Raw genomic sequence first — 17,597 nt, 5'->3', positions numbered from 1 at the left:
CAGGGCGTTGGCTACGCTCAAAATCGCGACTCTGGATCACTAGCCCATCGCTAAGCCATGGCATCGTTTGCAAACGTTTCTGCTTAATACAAAATTAATTATTCGATACATTTTTATACCTACATATTGTATATTTTATGGCAAGGCGAAATTATCTGACAACTACTCTTATTTACGCTTGTCCGGTTTGTTTATGAACGTAAGTTCAATATGCAAGTTTCATTCTTGTCCTCGATTGCCCTTGTATTTGGAATGGACCGATTACTGATAAGTAATCAGTCAATTAGCATACGAATTACCCACGGTATTCCACCGAGTATACATAAATACGGATCAGCTTTACGGGAGTTCATATTTAGTCAAGAAAGTTGGCTGTGAGCAGTCCTTGGCTTTTTTAATTAATAATCGATAGTTTCAATCGAGTTAAACACCCCAAACTTCCCTCACTCAAGAAAAAATGCATGACTTAAAAGCATATCAAAAACTCCACCAAATGCCAATTAGAGATGTAAAGTTCGCGCTACAAGAAATTCCATTTAAATGGAAAGAAACTCACGCACGAATTATGGACATAGGATGTGGCGATGGAAGTGTTACTCTGGACGTTTGGAAAAAGTATATACCGGAAAACTTCATGACTATAGTTGGGAGTGACAAGAGTCAATACTGTGTAGATTTTGCAGAAGAGCATTATGCGAGTAAACGCGTTCAGTTCATCAAACTAGACATTGAAGAAAAGATACCTGAAGAACTTGTTGAAAGTTTTGACCACGTGGTCTCGTCTTACACATTTCATTGGGTGAATATGCAAGAGTAAGTATTTTAAGAGCATAATACTCATTAGTTTTTGTAAAAATATAAACCTGGACCGAAAGAAAGGTTTAAAAATGGTAAAACAATATTAGAGAACTACTAGATTGGTTCGTTTACCCTATTTAAACATTAATCCAAACTATAAGGTTTAAGTAATTTTAATGACCCTCTGACGAGACGGGCCAGGTAAATGAGCAGTTAGACTAAGAGTACTTATTATGAACACATTTGTAATAAGTACCATAATTTGGTACATATGGTCGAGTTTATCTGATGAGCCAGAAGGTGAGCAGTGGCATTAGTTAGTAGTTATCAGTAATCTTTCGAATATTGACTCATAATTACTTGAATACATTAAGGGCGTAAAATGCCTAACAATTAAAGTAATGAAAAGCGTGTATCCCAAATAGCATTGTATATTATAGGGTATTTATTGAGTAGGTTATTAGGTAACACTCTTACCTACCTTCGGAACCAGTGACCTAACCTTTGGAAATAGAAAAGATAACATAATAAGAAGTACGCAAAAAACTATGAATTTTTTTTAAGTTAGTAATTATTGAATTATAAAACCATAATCATTCATTTACAGGGCTGCATTTTTAAACGTGTACAACCTTTTGGCGGTAGGCGGTAACTGTCTGTTAATTTTCCTTGGATATTTTAAGCCATATGAAAATTACCGCAAGCTTTCCCGCACATCAAAATGGAGCGCGGATCTTGAAAATGTTGCTACTAAGTTTATGTCGCCGTACCATGACTCACAGGCAAGTATATCTAATTTAAAGTAATAAGTAAGTTACATGCGTGAATACTTATTTTCTTATTGTTTTATGAAAACTCTTAACTCAAGCATACTATTAAATATAAACCATGTTCCATTTACCCAACAAAAACTAACAAATTTTACGAAAATAAGGCTCAATGGCATAATAATTTTAACTGGCTTTAAAATTTCTAAAGGAGGTTCTCAATTCCGTATTTTTTTGTTTTCATCTAAAAACCAAGCATTTGCACTCAGACCGAAGAAAAAATAATTGTTATGAGATGCATCATGGTTTAAGTTAATTGTTATAATATAAAGTAGGACTTTTCGATAAAACAATATTTTGTTTGTTTTAGGAACCAGAAAACGAAATAATTAGAATGATGCAACGTGTTGGTTTCCGAGACATTGATGTAACATCGCACCACAAAACCTTTAATTATGTTCGTGGTGTTGATGACTTTAAACGTGAGTTAATGGAAAACATTTTTCTACATACAGTATTTATTAAAAGACAATGTATAAAAAAAGACAGACTTCGTAGACCATTGATAAGGCGTGTGGATCCCAGTTCATACCAATATGTTTCTTAAAGCTTACATCAAAGGGATCCACGCGTACAGTATTATTACTCACCTTTGTATTTTTAATCCGACAATATTATGAAATAATATGCGGAATTCCGTACACGACCGTATTTCATTCGTCAGCACAGTGTACTGTAAATCCCTTATCTAAGATAGGCGAATAATGATTGTATTATATTTATATTTATTTATTTCCCACATAGGTATACAAGATACACTTTTGTCCGCCGTGTACATTATATTATTGTTACGTATCTATTTGTATTATTAGTAGTAATAATTAACACTTATACAGACTTAGTATCTACTTTTTGCGTTACAATATCACAATCATTCCAAACATTTTTATCAGTTAAATAATCTGATATTTTATAGTAGGCTTTCTTAGTTAAATTGGTTTTTACAACTCTTTTAAATTGACGGTATTGTTTATGCTTTAAATTATTTTTTGTTAAAACCTATCGCTATATGACTGTACTAAATTCAATAGTTTAAGTTAATACGTATTTCAACATTTTCTCATAAGCAACTCAGGGATCAACGAAAGTATAACAAGAATGATGATTGGCTGGAGCGCTAGGTCGTCTTCTTCTTCATTACACTCTTGACAGAGTGGTCGTGGCCATTTTGTAAACTATTCCGCGACTCGCTTAACGACACGTCACCATTCCTCCCGTAGAGCTGCTTTGCATTCGCTCACTGTGGCCGACACACTGGCTTTGATTTGGTCGATCCATCTCATTGGCGATCTTCCTCTAGTCACCTCCCACTCTTCCTTGTACAACTAGACGTTCTATGGATGTTCCGCTAGGTACTTTGAATTAAAACGATAATAAATACTTACTAGATCACTTAATTACTCTTAATACAAGATTGTTGTTCCAGTGCTCATGAAATGCCTGAACCCCTTCGACAGCTTGAAGGACAGATGGGAAGAGTTCATGGATGACTACATCAAGTTAGACCCGGAGGCCGGAACCAGCGTCTATCAGTTATTGATTGTTTATGGTGCCAAGTAATCATTAAAGTAGGTAGGTAGTAGGTACCCATAAATCCTATGAAGAGAAGAATCCTAATCCTATTTTTATATGATTTATTAGTAGGTAGATAACTGTTTAGCAATGATTACACTGATTACAATAAATTCATTAAATCAATCATTACATTTTGCAGATAACTTTGTTAAGTAAAAATTGATTAGATAATCTTAGTTATCTAATCAATTTTTATTTAATTTTTGCCTTTGTGTATTTTTGACTTGCCAGACTATCTAGGTACGTAAAATGATACACAGGTGTGACAAGTAGGGTGACCTGATATTAGTTATTGGCTACTGACATAGGGAAATGCACTGCCAAGTGACGTCAGAATTACATTTAAATGTGGTCACATTTAGATCATATAGTAAGGTCAAATATATCATTATATAGGCCTCCTGATTATCTATTCTGCATCCAGGCTTGTAGCATGTTGTTTCGCACCGTAACGTAGTTGAACCGCGGTGCGTGTTTACGTTTTGTTATTCAGTAACAACAACAACAACGCCGTGCCTGCGAAACACCAGTTGCCGTACCTATTCCATTTTGCAAACAAACTATGTGTACAGTTAGCTGCAGAGATATTTGTATGTTTAGGTAGATAGACAATTTCGAATTTGTGCCTATGTACAATCGGCAAAAGTAAAATATTTTTACATTATCTCAGAACTTCTTTGGCGCTGTTATAATATATATCGATGAAGTGTCATTCAATAGAATTTGCTATGTAAACAAACCGCCATACTAAAATTGACACTGAATGTCAATTTACTAGTACCTAACTTTTGTTTTCATCACAGACTTGTCATTTTCGCGCTCGCATTTATATTTTATTTCTATGGTTTTCATCATAGTTAGCAAGTTTTATTGAATGACACTTTAGGTAGGGTTGCCATACGTTCCGTATATACGGGACTGTCACCGTATTTAAGTATCACGTCCCGTATTTTTACTGGTCCCGTTTTTGTCCCGTATTTTGTCGACCGGTCTGGCCTAGTGGGTAGTACACCCCCTCCCCCCCTCGGAGGCCCGCGCGAAAGTTTCTGAGGCGCAATATGGCCCTAGAATACCACTGTCCCTTATCAGTTCCGACTAATTATGGCAACCCTAACTTTAGGTCGATTGATCTATTGAACCAATAAAGAATATCCCACATTTTAGTTTAAAAAATACTAAAACATGACCATCCTGAAAATAGCTCACTACCTAGATTGAAAGTGCTAAGAATTTGGAACCAAATAAACCCAAAAAGTTAAGTTACTCAAGTACTTTTTGTAAGTCCCGTATGAAGTGACATAGGTATACATTTTAAAAGGCAATTTGGCTTAAACTAGGTAAATTATATGTTAAATATGTTTCTCCAGGTTTCACTAAACGAGCTTACTGAAATTACGCGAGAAATTATGAGACTTAACAAGGGTAAACCGAAATAATTATCTGTATCCATTACCGCCGTTTATCACTAGTAAATAGAATACCACATATAATTACGCGTCGAGCCTCCTCGTTAATATCAAAAGGCGGCCAAAATTAACGACATCGCGCCTTAGGGCTAGCGCGGTGAAATTAACCCGAGCGGCGCCTACCACGGAACTGCACATGAAACTCGTGAATACGGCGCTATTCTGACGAAGTCCATAAGTATCCTAGTACCTAGTTTATAGGGATACGTCAAATAGGAATCAATCAACCGTAATTGCCTACTAACATTTAGAAATAGGAAAAACTATACATACTTATAACTGACCAGAGGTGGACCAGAGTGACCTTCTTCTTCTTCTTATGGTGCAGTGTCCTGACGGAGGTTGGCTATCATTAGGGCTATTTAGGGCCAGAGTGACCAGTGAGGAGTTAAAACCTTACTTATTCACGTTTATCTTAAAAACTTAAAATGACAATCTACAATGAAAACAACCAGGGTTAAGTATTTTTCCGTCACGAATGAAGCGGTTGAGAAAACAAATAGTAAGACCATCGAATTAAGCAACCTTCGCCTCTGCGGGCAGGTTAATAGCTCCCCCATTTGTTTGCATCTCGGGAGGTGTTTTCTTTAAAATTTACCGGTACGCGGTACACGGAAGTGGCACCGAAATTTGCCCTCGAACAAGCTAAAATGTGAGTCATTGAGCCCTTTTCTAATTAACTTTACAGTTTTGTGCCTGATTTTGTCCTTATTTTTTTAAGACTTTCATGGTTGTTGAATTTATGATTTAAGTACTTAAATAATAGTATTTTATGCAACCGTTGTTTAAGAGGGGTCAAAAAAGGCGAGTGGCGTGAGTAACAATTTGAGGCAAAGCCGAAAATTGTTATTAAAGACGCCACGAGTATTTTTTGACTCAGTTAAACAACATTGCATACAATACTTTTTCTACGACCAAGCGCACTTACTTTGAAAAAAAAATTGTAAATTTAACAAATATTTTTCTTTCAACAAAAATAATAAGTTAAGCTAAGCTACGCGACCCGGCCACCGCGCCCCGCGCCCCACGGCCGGTTGGTCAGCGACACCTTCTTGTAACTGGTACTTGCTCTTAGTTAAATTACAATTTTGGACAGTTTTTTTCTCGATTTTGGCCACAGTAGCCTATGGAGACTAACAAGCAATGCTAAGCGGTGTTCGTAGTCTATGGATCTTGCTATATTAAGGGTGTCACATGCGCGTTTCTGACTTCTGAAGCAATTTTATTGTTTCTACTAGTTAGTACTCATCTGTCAGAGATGACAATTAAAATTAGGTTGGCAACAATGTATTTCATACAATATTTTTAAGTGGTGATTACACGAAGTATCGTAAAAGTACCAAAAAGATAATGCGTGTATGCACAAATACTTTTTGGGGAATATACTAAAGACTTGTCTTGACAACTATAACATAGGGGTTTAAAGGGGTGTGTACGACCTTTTAAATGACAAATAAAAGTACGGGAGTATAAAAAAATATTTAGATAAGTCTTACAGGTAAGCATATAAACATTTTATAGAAATATAGCTTATATATTTTTGTATCAGTATTTTTATCAAAACATTTCAAGATATGAAATAGATCGCCAATTTGTGAGTGCATTCAAACGAATACTAACGTTTATACTCGTATTGCACGTTAGAAATAACTTTACATTAAATAAATAAATCCAATGCATTTATATTTATTTCCACGTAACAGGTAGCCGTAGAACCAACTCAAAATAAGTTTTTGGCAAAAATTTCATTTTTGGTACAAGCTTTTATCGCCGACTGTACTTTTCTTACGACAGACAACTAATACTCATCGAGACAATTCTAAAAACCCCTAACACAATTAGGTTGCGTTGTTTCATCACAGAGTTCCTATGGCCACCTCCTGTCTCCATCATCAGATCAGCTCGATGGTACCATAATATTGCATTGTCACCAGACTTACATGTGTATGCAAAATTTCAGCTCAATCGGAAACCGGGAAGTGGATCAAATTTAACTTGCAAGATTCCATTACATAGTTACATACAGGTCGACCTAATAAAAGCGTGTTAAATAAGTTTTTGGCAAAAATTTAATTTTTGGTACACGTTTTTATCGCTGACTGTACTCTTCTTACGACAGACAACTAATACTCATCGAGACAATTCTAAAAATCCCTAACACAATAAAATTAGGTAGCGTTGTTTCATCACAGAGTTCCTATGGCCACCTCCTGTCTCCATTATCAGATCAGCTCGATGGTACCATAATATTGCATTGTCACCCGACTTACATGTGTATGCAAAATTTCAGCTCAATCGGAAACCGGAAAATGGATCAAATTTAACTTGCAAGATTCCATTACATGTTAGTTACATACAGGACGACCTAATAATGGTCACGTCCTGTCTCCATCATCAGATCAGCTCGATGGTACCATAATATTGCATAGTCACCCGACTTACATGTGTATGCAAAATTTCAGCTCAATCGGAAACCGGGAAGTGGATGAAATTTAACTTGCAAGATTCCATTACATAGTTACATACAGATCGACCTAATAAAAACGTGTTAAAAGTAATGAGCGCCCATATTATTTATATGTTTGAAATAAAAAAAGAAACCTTTTAATACTCCACTATGAAAATGTAACTACATAATATATAGGTACAATTCAGATATAACGGAAAGGCCAAGTTGCTCAAAAATATTTGAACACGCCTTTTTTTTTATACCACATCGGTGGCAAACAAGCATACGGGCCGCCTGATGGTAAGCAGTCACCGTAGCCTATAGACGCCTGCAACTCCAGAGGCCGCAGTTGCCGACCTTTTTAAAAACCTGTACACTCCTTTTTTGAAGAACCCCATACTGTAGACCCTCGGGAAAACCTTCGGAATAGAGGCGTGTTCAGATATTTGTGAGCATCTTGGCCGCCCTGATATATCTGATTGCGACTGTACGATCGGCTCAGAGTAGTATGTACCAAGTTGTGGGCTGCATCAAAACATTTGACGGTTCTCTGAGAGTGTTGGAAAATTTTCAGTTCAGAAAAGTTTTACGAAACCTTTTTTCGCTAACTCACGGTTTGGCCCTTGAGGAATCTACGGTTTCATGTCACCGAGATCACCGTGAAGTTGGTGCTCCGGGGAATACCCGGTTTGGTCCCGGATACTTGGAATCGAATACGATACACGGCGACGGAAAAGGAAACACAACATCTGTGTGGATATAAATAGTTTCGAACTCTTACTCAAAGGGTTTATAGGTTTATTTCTACATATTCAATGTTATCTCGGCTCGGATGTTTAAAATCATTATCAAATTCTTAGGTTGTACAATTATAATATATAATATTTCAGACTGTTAACAAACATTCATTTTGCTCATCATTCTTTACTTCATTTCGGCAATCCGCAGACAGCCCATTCAAATGCTACATTTCAACTATACCAAGCATCGGCTGATTTTTAGGGTTGCGTACCTAATGCAAAAGGAAAAAACCGGCCAAGTGCGAGTCGGACTCGCGCACGGAGGGTTCCGCACCATCAACAAAAAATACAGCAAAACAAGCAAAAAAAAAGCGGCCAAGTGCGAGTCGGACTCGCCCATGAAGGGTTCCGTATTTAGGCGATTTATGACGTATACCGCGTATTAAAAAAAAACTACTTACTAGATCTCGTTCAAACCAATTTTCGGTGGAAGTTTACATGGTAATGTACATCATATATTTTTTTTAGTTTTATCATTCTGTTATTTTAGAAGTTACGGGGGGGGGGGACACACATTTTACCACTTTGGAAGTCTCTCGCGCAAACTATTCAGTTTAGAAAAAAATGATATTAGAAACCTCAATATCATTTTTGAAGACCTATCCCTATAGATACCCCACACGTATGGGTTTGATGAAAAAAAAATTTTTGAGTTTCAGTTCTAAGTATGGGGAACTCCAAAAATGTATTGTTTTTATTTTTCTATTTTTGTGTGAAAATCTTAATGCAGTTCACAGAATACATCTACTTACCAAGTTTCAACAGTATAGTTCTTATAGTTTCGGAGAAAAGTGACTGTGACATACGGACGGACAGACGGACAGACAGACAGACACACAGACAGACAGACATGACGAATCTATAAGGGTTCCGTTTTTTGCCATTTGGCTACGGAACCCTAATAACCCTTATACTTAGATCACTCGTGCGTCTGTCTATCCGTTTGTCAATATAACTCAATAAGGTACAAAAACATACTGGTAGGTACTGGTTAATAAGAATATATAAAGTTTTGTAATGGTTTCCTGTTTAATTTAGGTATAGGTAGTTTAAAATTGTAAGAACTGTCCATAGTAAACATTGTTATTCGTACATAAAAAACCGGCCAAGTGCGAGTCGGACTCGCGCACAGAGGCGGAACCCTCTGAGCGCGAGTCCGACTCGCACTTATGGTATGGGATCCAATACATTCCACGACTCTTCTCCCACCTGCAACCCACCTTACCACAAAATAGTGCAATAAATAAATAAATAAATAAAACTAAAAAAAATTGGTCATCATCTCAGCTTTCTTTAACGAGGCCATATGTGCCTTTTTAAATATAAAACGCCGGTGTCTTAGAGTTATTTTCAATTTAAACTCGCAGTTGCTAACTTCCGACACGGAACATTCTCGACACTGTCGAACTGCGACCAACAACAGTTTCAAATTCACAAAACTAACAATTGCCATAAAAGTTGAATGCAAAGATAAACAAAGAAATTCGTCTTATTTCCGGGCGAAAATAAATCTTGCAAGGAAAGGACGTCGCATACGCGGTAGACTCTGTGCGGAAAGAGAAGAGGCGTAGAATGTATTGGACCCCATACATTTCACGACTCTTCTCTTTCCGCACAGACTAACTGAAAATCAACATAGCCGCCCCTTGTTTGTCCATTAGTTGCCACAGACTGTGCAAATATGAGAGAAATGTCGGCCAAAGATACTATGTTTTACTTGGTTACTGAACCCCGCTTTTGGCCGACAATGCTCGTAAGTCTCATAACTTATTTAGTTGCAAAAAAGTTGCGTTGGATTTGGTTTGAGTTTTTATCTTGCTAGACAACTGCGTGAGTGTAAAAGTAAATCGAATACCGAAAAGTCTGGTATGGGATGAACTTTAAAATGCAAATAAATATATCATAATTTTAATAAATGTGAGCTCTTTAGAGAGCTCGGCAAGCGCCTAAGGGAAAAGGGGAATGACCCCCGTTCTGAGTCATGGCTTGTCCAACAGGTCTCCATCGCCATACAGCGGGGTAACGCTGCAAGTGTGATGGGGACCTTTGGACCCGGCATGGCTCAGAACGGGTTTTGTATGTACCTTTATATTATTGAAATAAAAATTCTTTTATAGTAAAAAAAATATAATAAATTAATAAAGCATAATGGTCGAGTAATGGTCAAACATGACACGACAGCTCCAACTGTTCTAACGTTAATTCTAGAGTAAATACTATTTAAAAACGGTGTACCGAGCCAAATTTTACGTTTTATAAAAGATTTTGTATTTAAAAATACAAAATACATTACTATCAGATTACAAAAAATAACTTGCTTTTATTACAAAACTTTTTGAATGCATATAAGGTCTGATGTTTTAATAAAAATCTGAACGCAGTACAACATGAGTAACACCTGAAAATGACACATATTGTCAGATTTTGTTATCGACTTAGATTTTCGTTGCGTTTATTTTTAACATTTTACGAATACTGTTATTTCCTTATTTTTATAAACGTATATAATTTACTAAGCCATTTATTTTTATGAGATACTTATTTTATAATAAAATCTAGTAAACATCTGTTTCTAAAATGATCCATACAACACAAATGGGTCAAATGAGTACAGAACTGAATAATATCGATTTTAGTACATTGACTCATAAGGATATTCTCGGCGACAAATTATTCAAACGAAGACGTAGTGTCATTATGGCTACTTTAGGTAAACCGTCTTAAATACTATTTTGAATAGGTGGCACAGAATAAGTAATCGTACGGTCATTCGACACCCCTAGGGCAACCCAGAGTTACCTAATGTCAGACCCTGTTTGCCGAATTGCTATCAACATGGTATAAACTTGTAGCTATTAGAAACACGTAATTTTTTCTATCGTACCCATTCCAGCAAACAAGGTCGTGACTGCCGTTGACGTCCAGAAGCTCATGGAGGCCGGCTTGAATGTAGCTCGATTCAGGATGTCCCACCAGTCCACCAAGGATAACATTAAACTTCTAGGAAAAATTAAAACCGCCACCGCCAACTGCTGTCAGAAATATGGCGTGCTGAACTGGCCTCTTGCGACTTGTGTTGACCTGAAGAACCGCACTGTTAAGACAGGCATTCTTGAACAGGTAAGTTTAATATGAAGCGTCACATTTCGTTACTTATCAACAAAAACTTACTTAGTGTAAGTTCTGAGGGGACGCTCGAAGTCGAGCGTTCGGCGGGGCGTGCAGCGTGACGTCGGGCTCACAAGTCACAAGTGATTTGAGCAGCGTGCACTAAGGCCGCGTAATATACGTTTGCATTTGTTTAACATGCACGCCGCACGGTCAACTCGAGCGTCCACTCAGGCCTTACTTATATAGTACCTAAGTTGTGACTAGGGTCAATCGCCAATTCGCCAGTCAGTATTTAAAAAAATCTACAGTAGCTCTTATTTAAATCAGTACCTAGATCAATATACCACTAATAAGTCTAAATTATCACCAAATAGTCTAAATTATTTCAAGTCGGTAAAAAAGTCAAGCTTATTTTTAGGACGTGCCGTACATTATACTACAAAAAGACAAGGAAGTCCAGCTCACTAGCGATGTATCATACATCAACAAATGCAACACAAGTAACATTTTTGTTGATAATCCTAACCTTGCGAGTGAAGTGGAAGTTGGTATGGAGATAGCTATAGACGGGGATGAAATCGGTCTAGTCTGTACTGAGATTGTGAATACTAACAGCATTAAAACAGTAGTTGTAAAAAGCGGCAAATTGAAAGACATAAGCGGTGTTTGTTTTCGATGTTTGAAAACTACGAGACCTTTCGTTACGAAGAGAGACTCCGCTGTGATCAAATTTGCCGTGGAAAATCAGGTAAGTTAATTTGTTTATTGACAAGAAACTAATACTCGTATTGAACCATAGTCACATCCAAAAATGCGAATATCGCGCATAAATCAGTGTTACAAACTAAGAATATATAAATCTTCCTTAAAACCGTACTAAAAATATAAGCATGTAGGTACATTATTCATGTTGAAGGTGGACGCAATTATTCTTAACCATGTAGAGGACGAAGAGGGAATTAAAACGGTAAAGAAATGTATCAGCAAGAAGATTCGGCGGCCCATCATTCTGTGCAGCATTAGCACAGAGAGGGCTATTGATAACCTTGATGAAATATTGAAAGTAAGTACCTACATTAGTTAATAAAGGTACAAATACTTACGCAAATAGGATGAAAAAGATGGGAAAGAACTTAATTAATATCAGCTATTATGTTTTAGGAATCTGATGGAATCATATTTTTAAGAGAATTCCTCCCGTACGAAATAAGCACTGCATATCAATATAGATTGAACAATATACAGAAGTGGGTTACAGCAAAATGTCAACAGGTAAAGAAGTTAATAACATAATAAATGTAGGTACTTACGTTAAATATAAGAACACATGAATACTCGAAAAAATCAGACGACTGACGCAGACCGATTATTAAATTTATTTTTTTATTCAATTATGCAGTAGATTATAGAACTGTCATCTCCAAACTTAGCCTTATCAGTAAATAATAAAACAAATTGTAAAAACTTGAGCTAATAAAACGGTTTAACTCACGTATTTTTAGTCACTCGTGCGAAATGTTTAGGAACGTTTTATTAGCTTAAGTTAGTATGACTGACGACATTTTAAATTCGAAAATTGTAAAACCAAGTAAGAAAGAACCTGATAAATGGTTCTTTCCTTATTTGATTTTGTTTTATAAAATTGCAGTTGTAATCCCCCTATATTTAAAATCAGGATCTCCATATCCGCATTTTCAATATGGCTATACGGCTACAATCCTAAAAATAGTTCCCGTAGTCGTTCCTAGAAATAAGAAGCGACAACACCTACTTCGCGCATTTTCCGCTTCCCGACAACGATGGTCAACCTTACTTTGCGCTGACATAAAGTGCAACAGTTCCATTTCGTTACCTAGTCAGTAAAGTTTATTTTTAGAGGAAACGGGAGGCCAATTCTGTTTAACAGTTTGATATGGTTTTCATGTTATTTTGGTCCTGAATGGAATGGTCCTCACAAGCAGGATTCGTTTCATAAGTAATCTCGCACTTATTGTTGCACGTAAGATGCCAGATGATGGTCGTTTTAAAATAAGATTAAAAATTCATCACTTTTAAGACAGAAACAGCGTCCAGCAAAGATAAAACGTCTAATCTCACAAAACATAGGTATGTCAAGTTTGCTCATCATTTTATTATTTACTGCCTTGACTGTGGTGTGATGGTATCTCAGGTCTGTTCGGTTCTTCGGATACATATTCCAAAATATGGCAATAATAATAAACACTTGTTATATTTGTTAAGCATATAAAATTTACTATGTGTGCAAAACACGAATGTTTTTAGTTATTGCCATCTGGGCCTCCTAAGCCTGCTGAAAAAACGAACCCTTGTTTTTAGGGTTCTGTACCCAAAGGGTAAAAACGGGACCCTATTACTAAGACTCCGCTGTCCGTCCGTCCGTCCGTCCGTCTGTCACCAGGCTGTATCTCACGAACCGTGATAGCTAGACAGTTGAAATTTTCACAGATGATGTATTTCTGTTGCCGCTATAACAACAAATACTAAAAACAGAATAAAATAAAGATTTAAGTGGGGCTCCCATACAAAAAACGTGATTTTTGACCGAAGTTAAGCAACGTCGGGCGGGGTCAGTACTTGGATGGGTGACCGTTTTTATGCTTGTTTTTTTTTTGCTTGTTTTGTTCTATTTTTTATTGATCGTGCGGAACCCTCCGTGCGCGAGTCCGACTCGCACTTGGCCGGTTTTTAGTACAAGATCGGTGTCTTCAGCTCTTGTCCACTATTTTTAAACCAAATTTTAGTATTCAGTGAAGTTTAAATGTTTCCTTTAATTTGCACTGGGCATTCAACTCGAGACTACAATAGGTAGTTCGCAATAAACTCCTCTCCTCGAACTCTACTTGAATTAATGAACACTGGCTCGAGAATGATTCGATTATGACTGCTCCAAGTTCAAATGCAAGTTTCTACGGCATTATGTAGTTTGAATAACAGTTGGTTATCTTTAATAGGGAGTTTCATTTTAGCAAGTTTTTGAATATTTTATTTATTAATATTGAAATCCTCTAATAGATAGCTATTAGAGGATTTCAATATTAATAAATTAACCCATAGGGATTAAGTAGATATTTAGGTGTTCAAAACATCTGAGCATGTGAACTAACGCTTGATACAAGCGCCGTGTTCAAATATTTGCGAGCACATTGGTCGCTACAAGAAAGTTAAAATGTATCGTTCATTACTCATCAGCGAGAATATATTATTAAAATAACTAAATAACTACACTAAATGACAATGAATGAATGAATGTTGAATGATGACTAAATGATTTTCAACATTTTCTAGGCCGGCAAGCCAATATTTTTTTCAGGCGGCGTATTGCTAAACGCCGTTCGCGACGGTGTGACCGAATCCAACGAGATCGCGGACGTCACCAACGCCATCCTGGACGGTGTGTCAGGGTTCATCCTTAAGGTGTGGAGCGTAGTTTATTACGAGTGTTTACGAATTACATTTAGAACTTACAATTGCAATAGTTCAATAACTATTGTAAGTTCTAAATACGATACAAGTGCGGAAAAGAGAAAATTCGAAACGAGTGGCGATAAATTAAAACACGACCGAAGGAAGTAACCCCCCCCCCCCCTGTAACTTCTAAAATAAGAGAATGATAAAACTAAAAAAAATATATGATGTAGCTTACCATGTAAACTTCCACCGAAAATTGGTTTGAGCGAGATCTAGTAAGTAGTTTTTTTTTTATACGTCATAAATCGCCTAAATACGGAACCCTTCATGGGCGAGTCCGACTCGCACTTGGCCGCTTTTTTCTAAACTGAATAGTTTACGCGAGAGACACTTCCAAAGTGGTAAAATGTGTGTGTCCCCCCCCCCCCCTGTAACTTCTAAAATAAGAGAATGATAAAACTAAGAAAAAATATATGATGTACATTACTATGCAAACTTCCACCGAAAATTGGTTTGAACGAGATCTAGTAAGTAGTTTTTTTTAATACGTCATAAATCCCCTAAATACGGAACCCTTCATGAGTCCGACTCGCACTTGGCCGGTTTTTTTTATTTGATTTCATTTCAAGGACTGCGACAACGTTGACAATACAATAAATGGAGTGAAGCTGCTAGACGACATTTGCCGCACTGTGGAGCCGTATACTTGCACCAAAAATAGCTTTTGGAGACTTATTAACCAGGTAAATTATTTTACAGTACATATGGGGCTACTTTTCCGCACTAGTGCGTAAAATAGCCCTTTTCGTGCGTATGTCGAAAATTTGAAGTGCCATATGTACTGTAAAACGTTGTTCGATACACGTGCGAATAGGTAATTCGCAACTCGTGTCGATTTAAAACACTCCCTTCGGTCGTGTTTTAATTTATCGCCACTCGTTTCGGATTTCCTCTTTTTCGTACTTGTATCGAAAATAACTATTATTTATTTATGCCTTTATTGTATTACTCTGTCTTTATAAGTAATAAAATAGTTCTTAATTAAAATAGTATTGGTTAACTCCAAACGAAACTAGCTCCAAATCGAGAAAATGGCACACTTTGATAGATGGGGTTTTATTATAGTGGTTTCTTCAATGACCAACCTGATGGTGTTTGCAATAGGCAAAACTTTAAGTCAGATTAGAATCAAAGTCCTTATCAAATTGAGAAAAGAAAACACGATGATCTCTTGCTTTTTATTTTCTCTATAATCCGCCACGAAGCGATATTCGTGTAAGTATTATAGCAAAATATAACAGTAAGAAATATTTCATAGGTCAAAGATCCTTGCGAATATCCCTTACATGAAAATGCCATTTTTAGTCAGATCGTGTGTCTCGTTTTACTACATTCGACTCATTATTAATTAGTTTCGCGCTCCTGTGTAAGTAATTAATATTTCCTTGTCTTCAGTACTTGATGCCGGTAAACGCAGCAGAGGCAAGCGTGATGTCATGCGTAGCTTTAGCAAACCAGTCCAACGCTCAGGTCATCATTCTGCCGACGGTGACAGGGCGCACAGCCAAGGCTCTATGTCAGGTCTTATTTTTCAGCCTATGACAAACTTAAGGAAATAATCAATTGGTTACCTAACACTGTCAACTCTATCTTATTCTACCTTCAAACCATCATAATACTAATCTATTATTCTGCCTAACAACAAAGTCGATTTAATGTGTGACACCACGAAAGCCGAATAAATCAAGCAAAATATGCAAGTATTGGACCAAGCTCAATATCGCCGAATAATTAGATGTTTAATTCGTTTGATTTTTCTTGAAAATTAATCTAAGAACTGAAATATATATCTCCCTCTGTTGCAGATAAGACCATGCTGTCTGGTGCTGGCAGTATGCACTAACGTGAGGGTCACCAGGATGCTTCAGCTATACAAGTGCATGGTGCCACTGTTATACTCAGGTGAGCGTTTTTTTTTCACGTTCAGTGGCTATAAACTGCAGTGCTTAGCAAATTTCAATTATTTTATAATAGGTAACTGATGTATTCTATTTATTTATGTTTTAAGAACACTTAAAACTCGAATAAAATCTAGGTCTAAATTTAAGGTCTATTAGAGCTCATAGATAAAATAATGTCGCTAAAACATCCATGTCAGTGCACGTACCGCAACGCCACAGATAGGACATTGAGAAAAATAGAAAGTGCGGCGGTGAGTACTACCCATAATCGCGATTTTTACCGTCGTCATTCGTTTCTAGGAGAACCTTCAAAGAGATTTTACCTCACGCAAACAGCACGTATAAACTTCGCCTTGGAGTACGCAGTGAAGTTGGACTGGCTGCACTACGGGGACACGTATGCTGTCCTTAAGCGCGCCTCCGACGGCAGTTCCTACTGTGACATGGTCAGCATACTGACAGTGGGCATTTCGAACAAACCTATGGTTGAGTAAGTGTCGAATTGAACGTTTTTATGACAGGGTATTTGCATATGTGCCGGATGTAGCAAGCGGACCTGCGTAATGGTCAGCATACCAAAGGCATTTGTAGCAAATCAACGGGTGAGTAAGTACTAAGTAGGTATCTTAACTGTTCACGGCTATAACAACCAATGTCCATCAATAACTGTAACTGTCACATTCAAAGGAAAAATAGGAACTTTTAAATACACCATGTAAAAATTGTAAAATGTCAAGGTGAAACCGGTGGTCTTATCGCTATAAAGTGATCTCTCCCAGATAACCTTTACTTCTCCAAATACTATTTTTCTTAAAATTTATTCTGTATTTGCAGATGCGAAGACGATGAAGAAATTAAAGAAGTTAAGGACGTCAGCGATCAAAAGCTACTTGATAATGAATATAATGATAAATGATAAAAAATCCAATAAAACAGACTTAAACTTCTAAAGTTTGTTTAATTAAACTCCTTGACGAGGCTTTCTCGAGGGATTACAGTAGGTATGTATGGATAAAAAGCGGCCAAGTGCGAGTCGGACTCGCCCGTGAAGGGTTCCGTATTTAGGGGATTTATGACGTATTAAAAAAAAACTACTTACTAGATCTCGTTCAAACCAATTTTCGGTGGAAATTTGCACGGTAATGTACATTATATATTTATTTTACTTTTATCATTCTCTT

General features: G+C 36.8%; 2 protein-coding genes across 2 annotated transcripts; both read left to right on the top strand.

Moving 5' to 3' along the window:
• Positions 1-422: 422 nt before the first annotated feature.
• LOC134649872 (juvenile hormone acid O-methyltransferase-like) lies at positions 423-3,190 on the top strand. The gene is made up of 4 exons (XM_063504705.1): positions 423-813; positions 1,406-1,580; positions 1,936-2,047; positions 3,052-3,190. Exons 1-4 carry the CDS (start codon positions 458-460, stop codon positions 3,183-3,185), a joined length of 777 nt encoding a protein of 258 aa, XP_063360775.1. The 5' UTR covers positions 423-457; the 3' UTR covers positions 3,186-3,190.
• Positions 3,191-10,444: 7,254 nt separating this feature from the next.
• On the top strand, positions 10,445-17,332 carry LOC134649776 (pyruvate kinase-like). Its single transcript, XM_063504605.1, has 11 exons — positions 10,445-10,625; positions 10,809-11,035; positions 11,445-11,774; positions 11,943-12,089; positions 12,188-12,298; positions 14,333-14,461; positions 15,085-15,198; positions 15,911-16,036; positions 16,321-16,417; positions 16,717-16,906; positions 17,251-17,332. Exons 1-11 carry the CDS (start codon positions 10,493-10,495, stop codon positions 17,330-17,332), a joined length of 1,686 nt encoding a protein of 561 aa, XP_063360675.1. The 5' UTR covers positions 10,445-10,492.
• The last annotated feature ends 265 nt before the right edge of the window (positions 17,333-17,597 follow it).

Source organism: Cydia amplana, chromosome 7 (assembly GCF_948474715.1).
Source record: "Cydia amplana chromosome 7, ilCydAmpl1.1, whole genome shotgun sequence".
Lineage (NCBI taxonomy): Eukaryota > Metazoa > Arthropoda > Insecta > Lepidoptera > Tortricidae > Cydia > Cydia amplana.
This window is presented reverse-complemented; position numbering and strand designations above follow the sequence as displayed.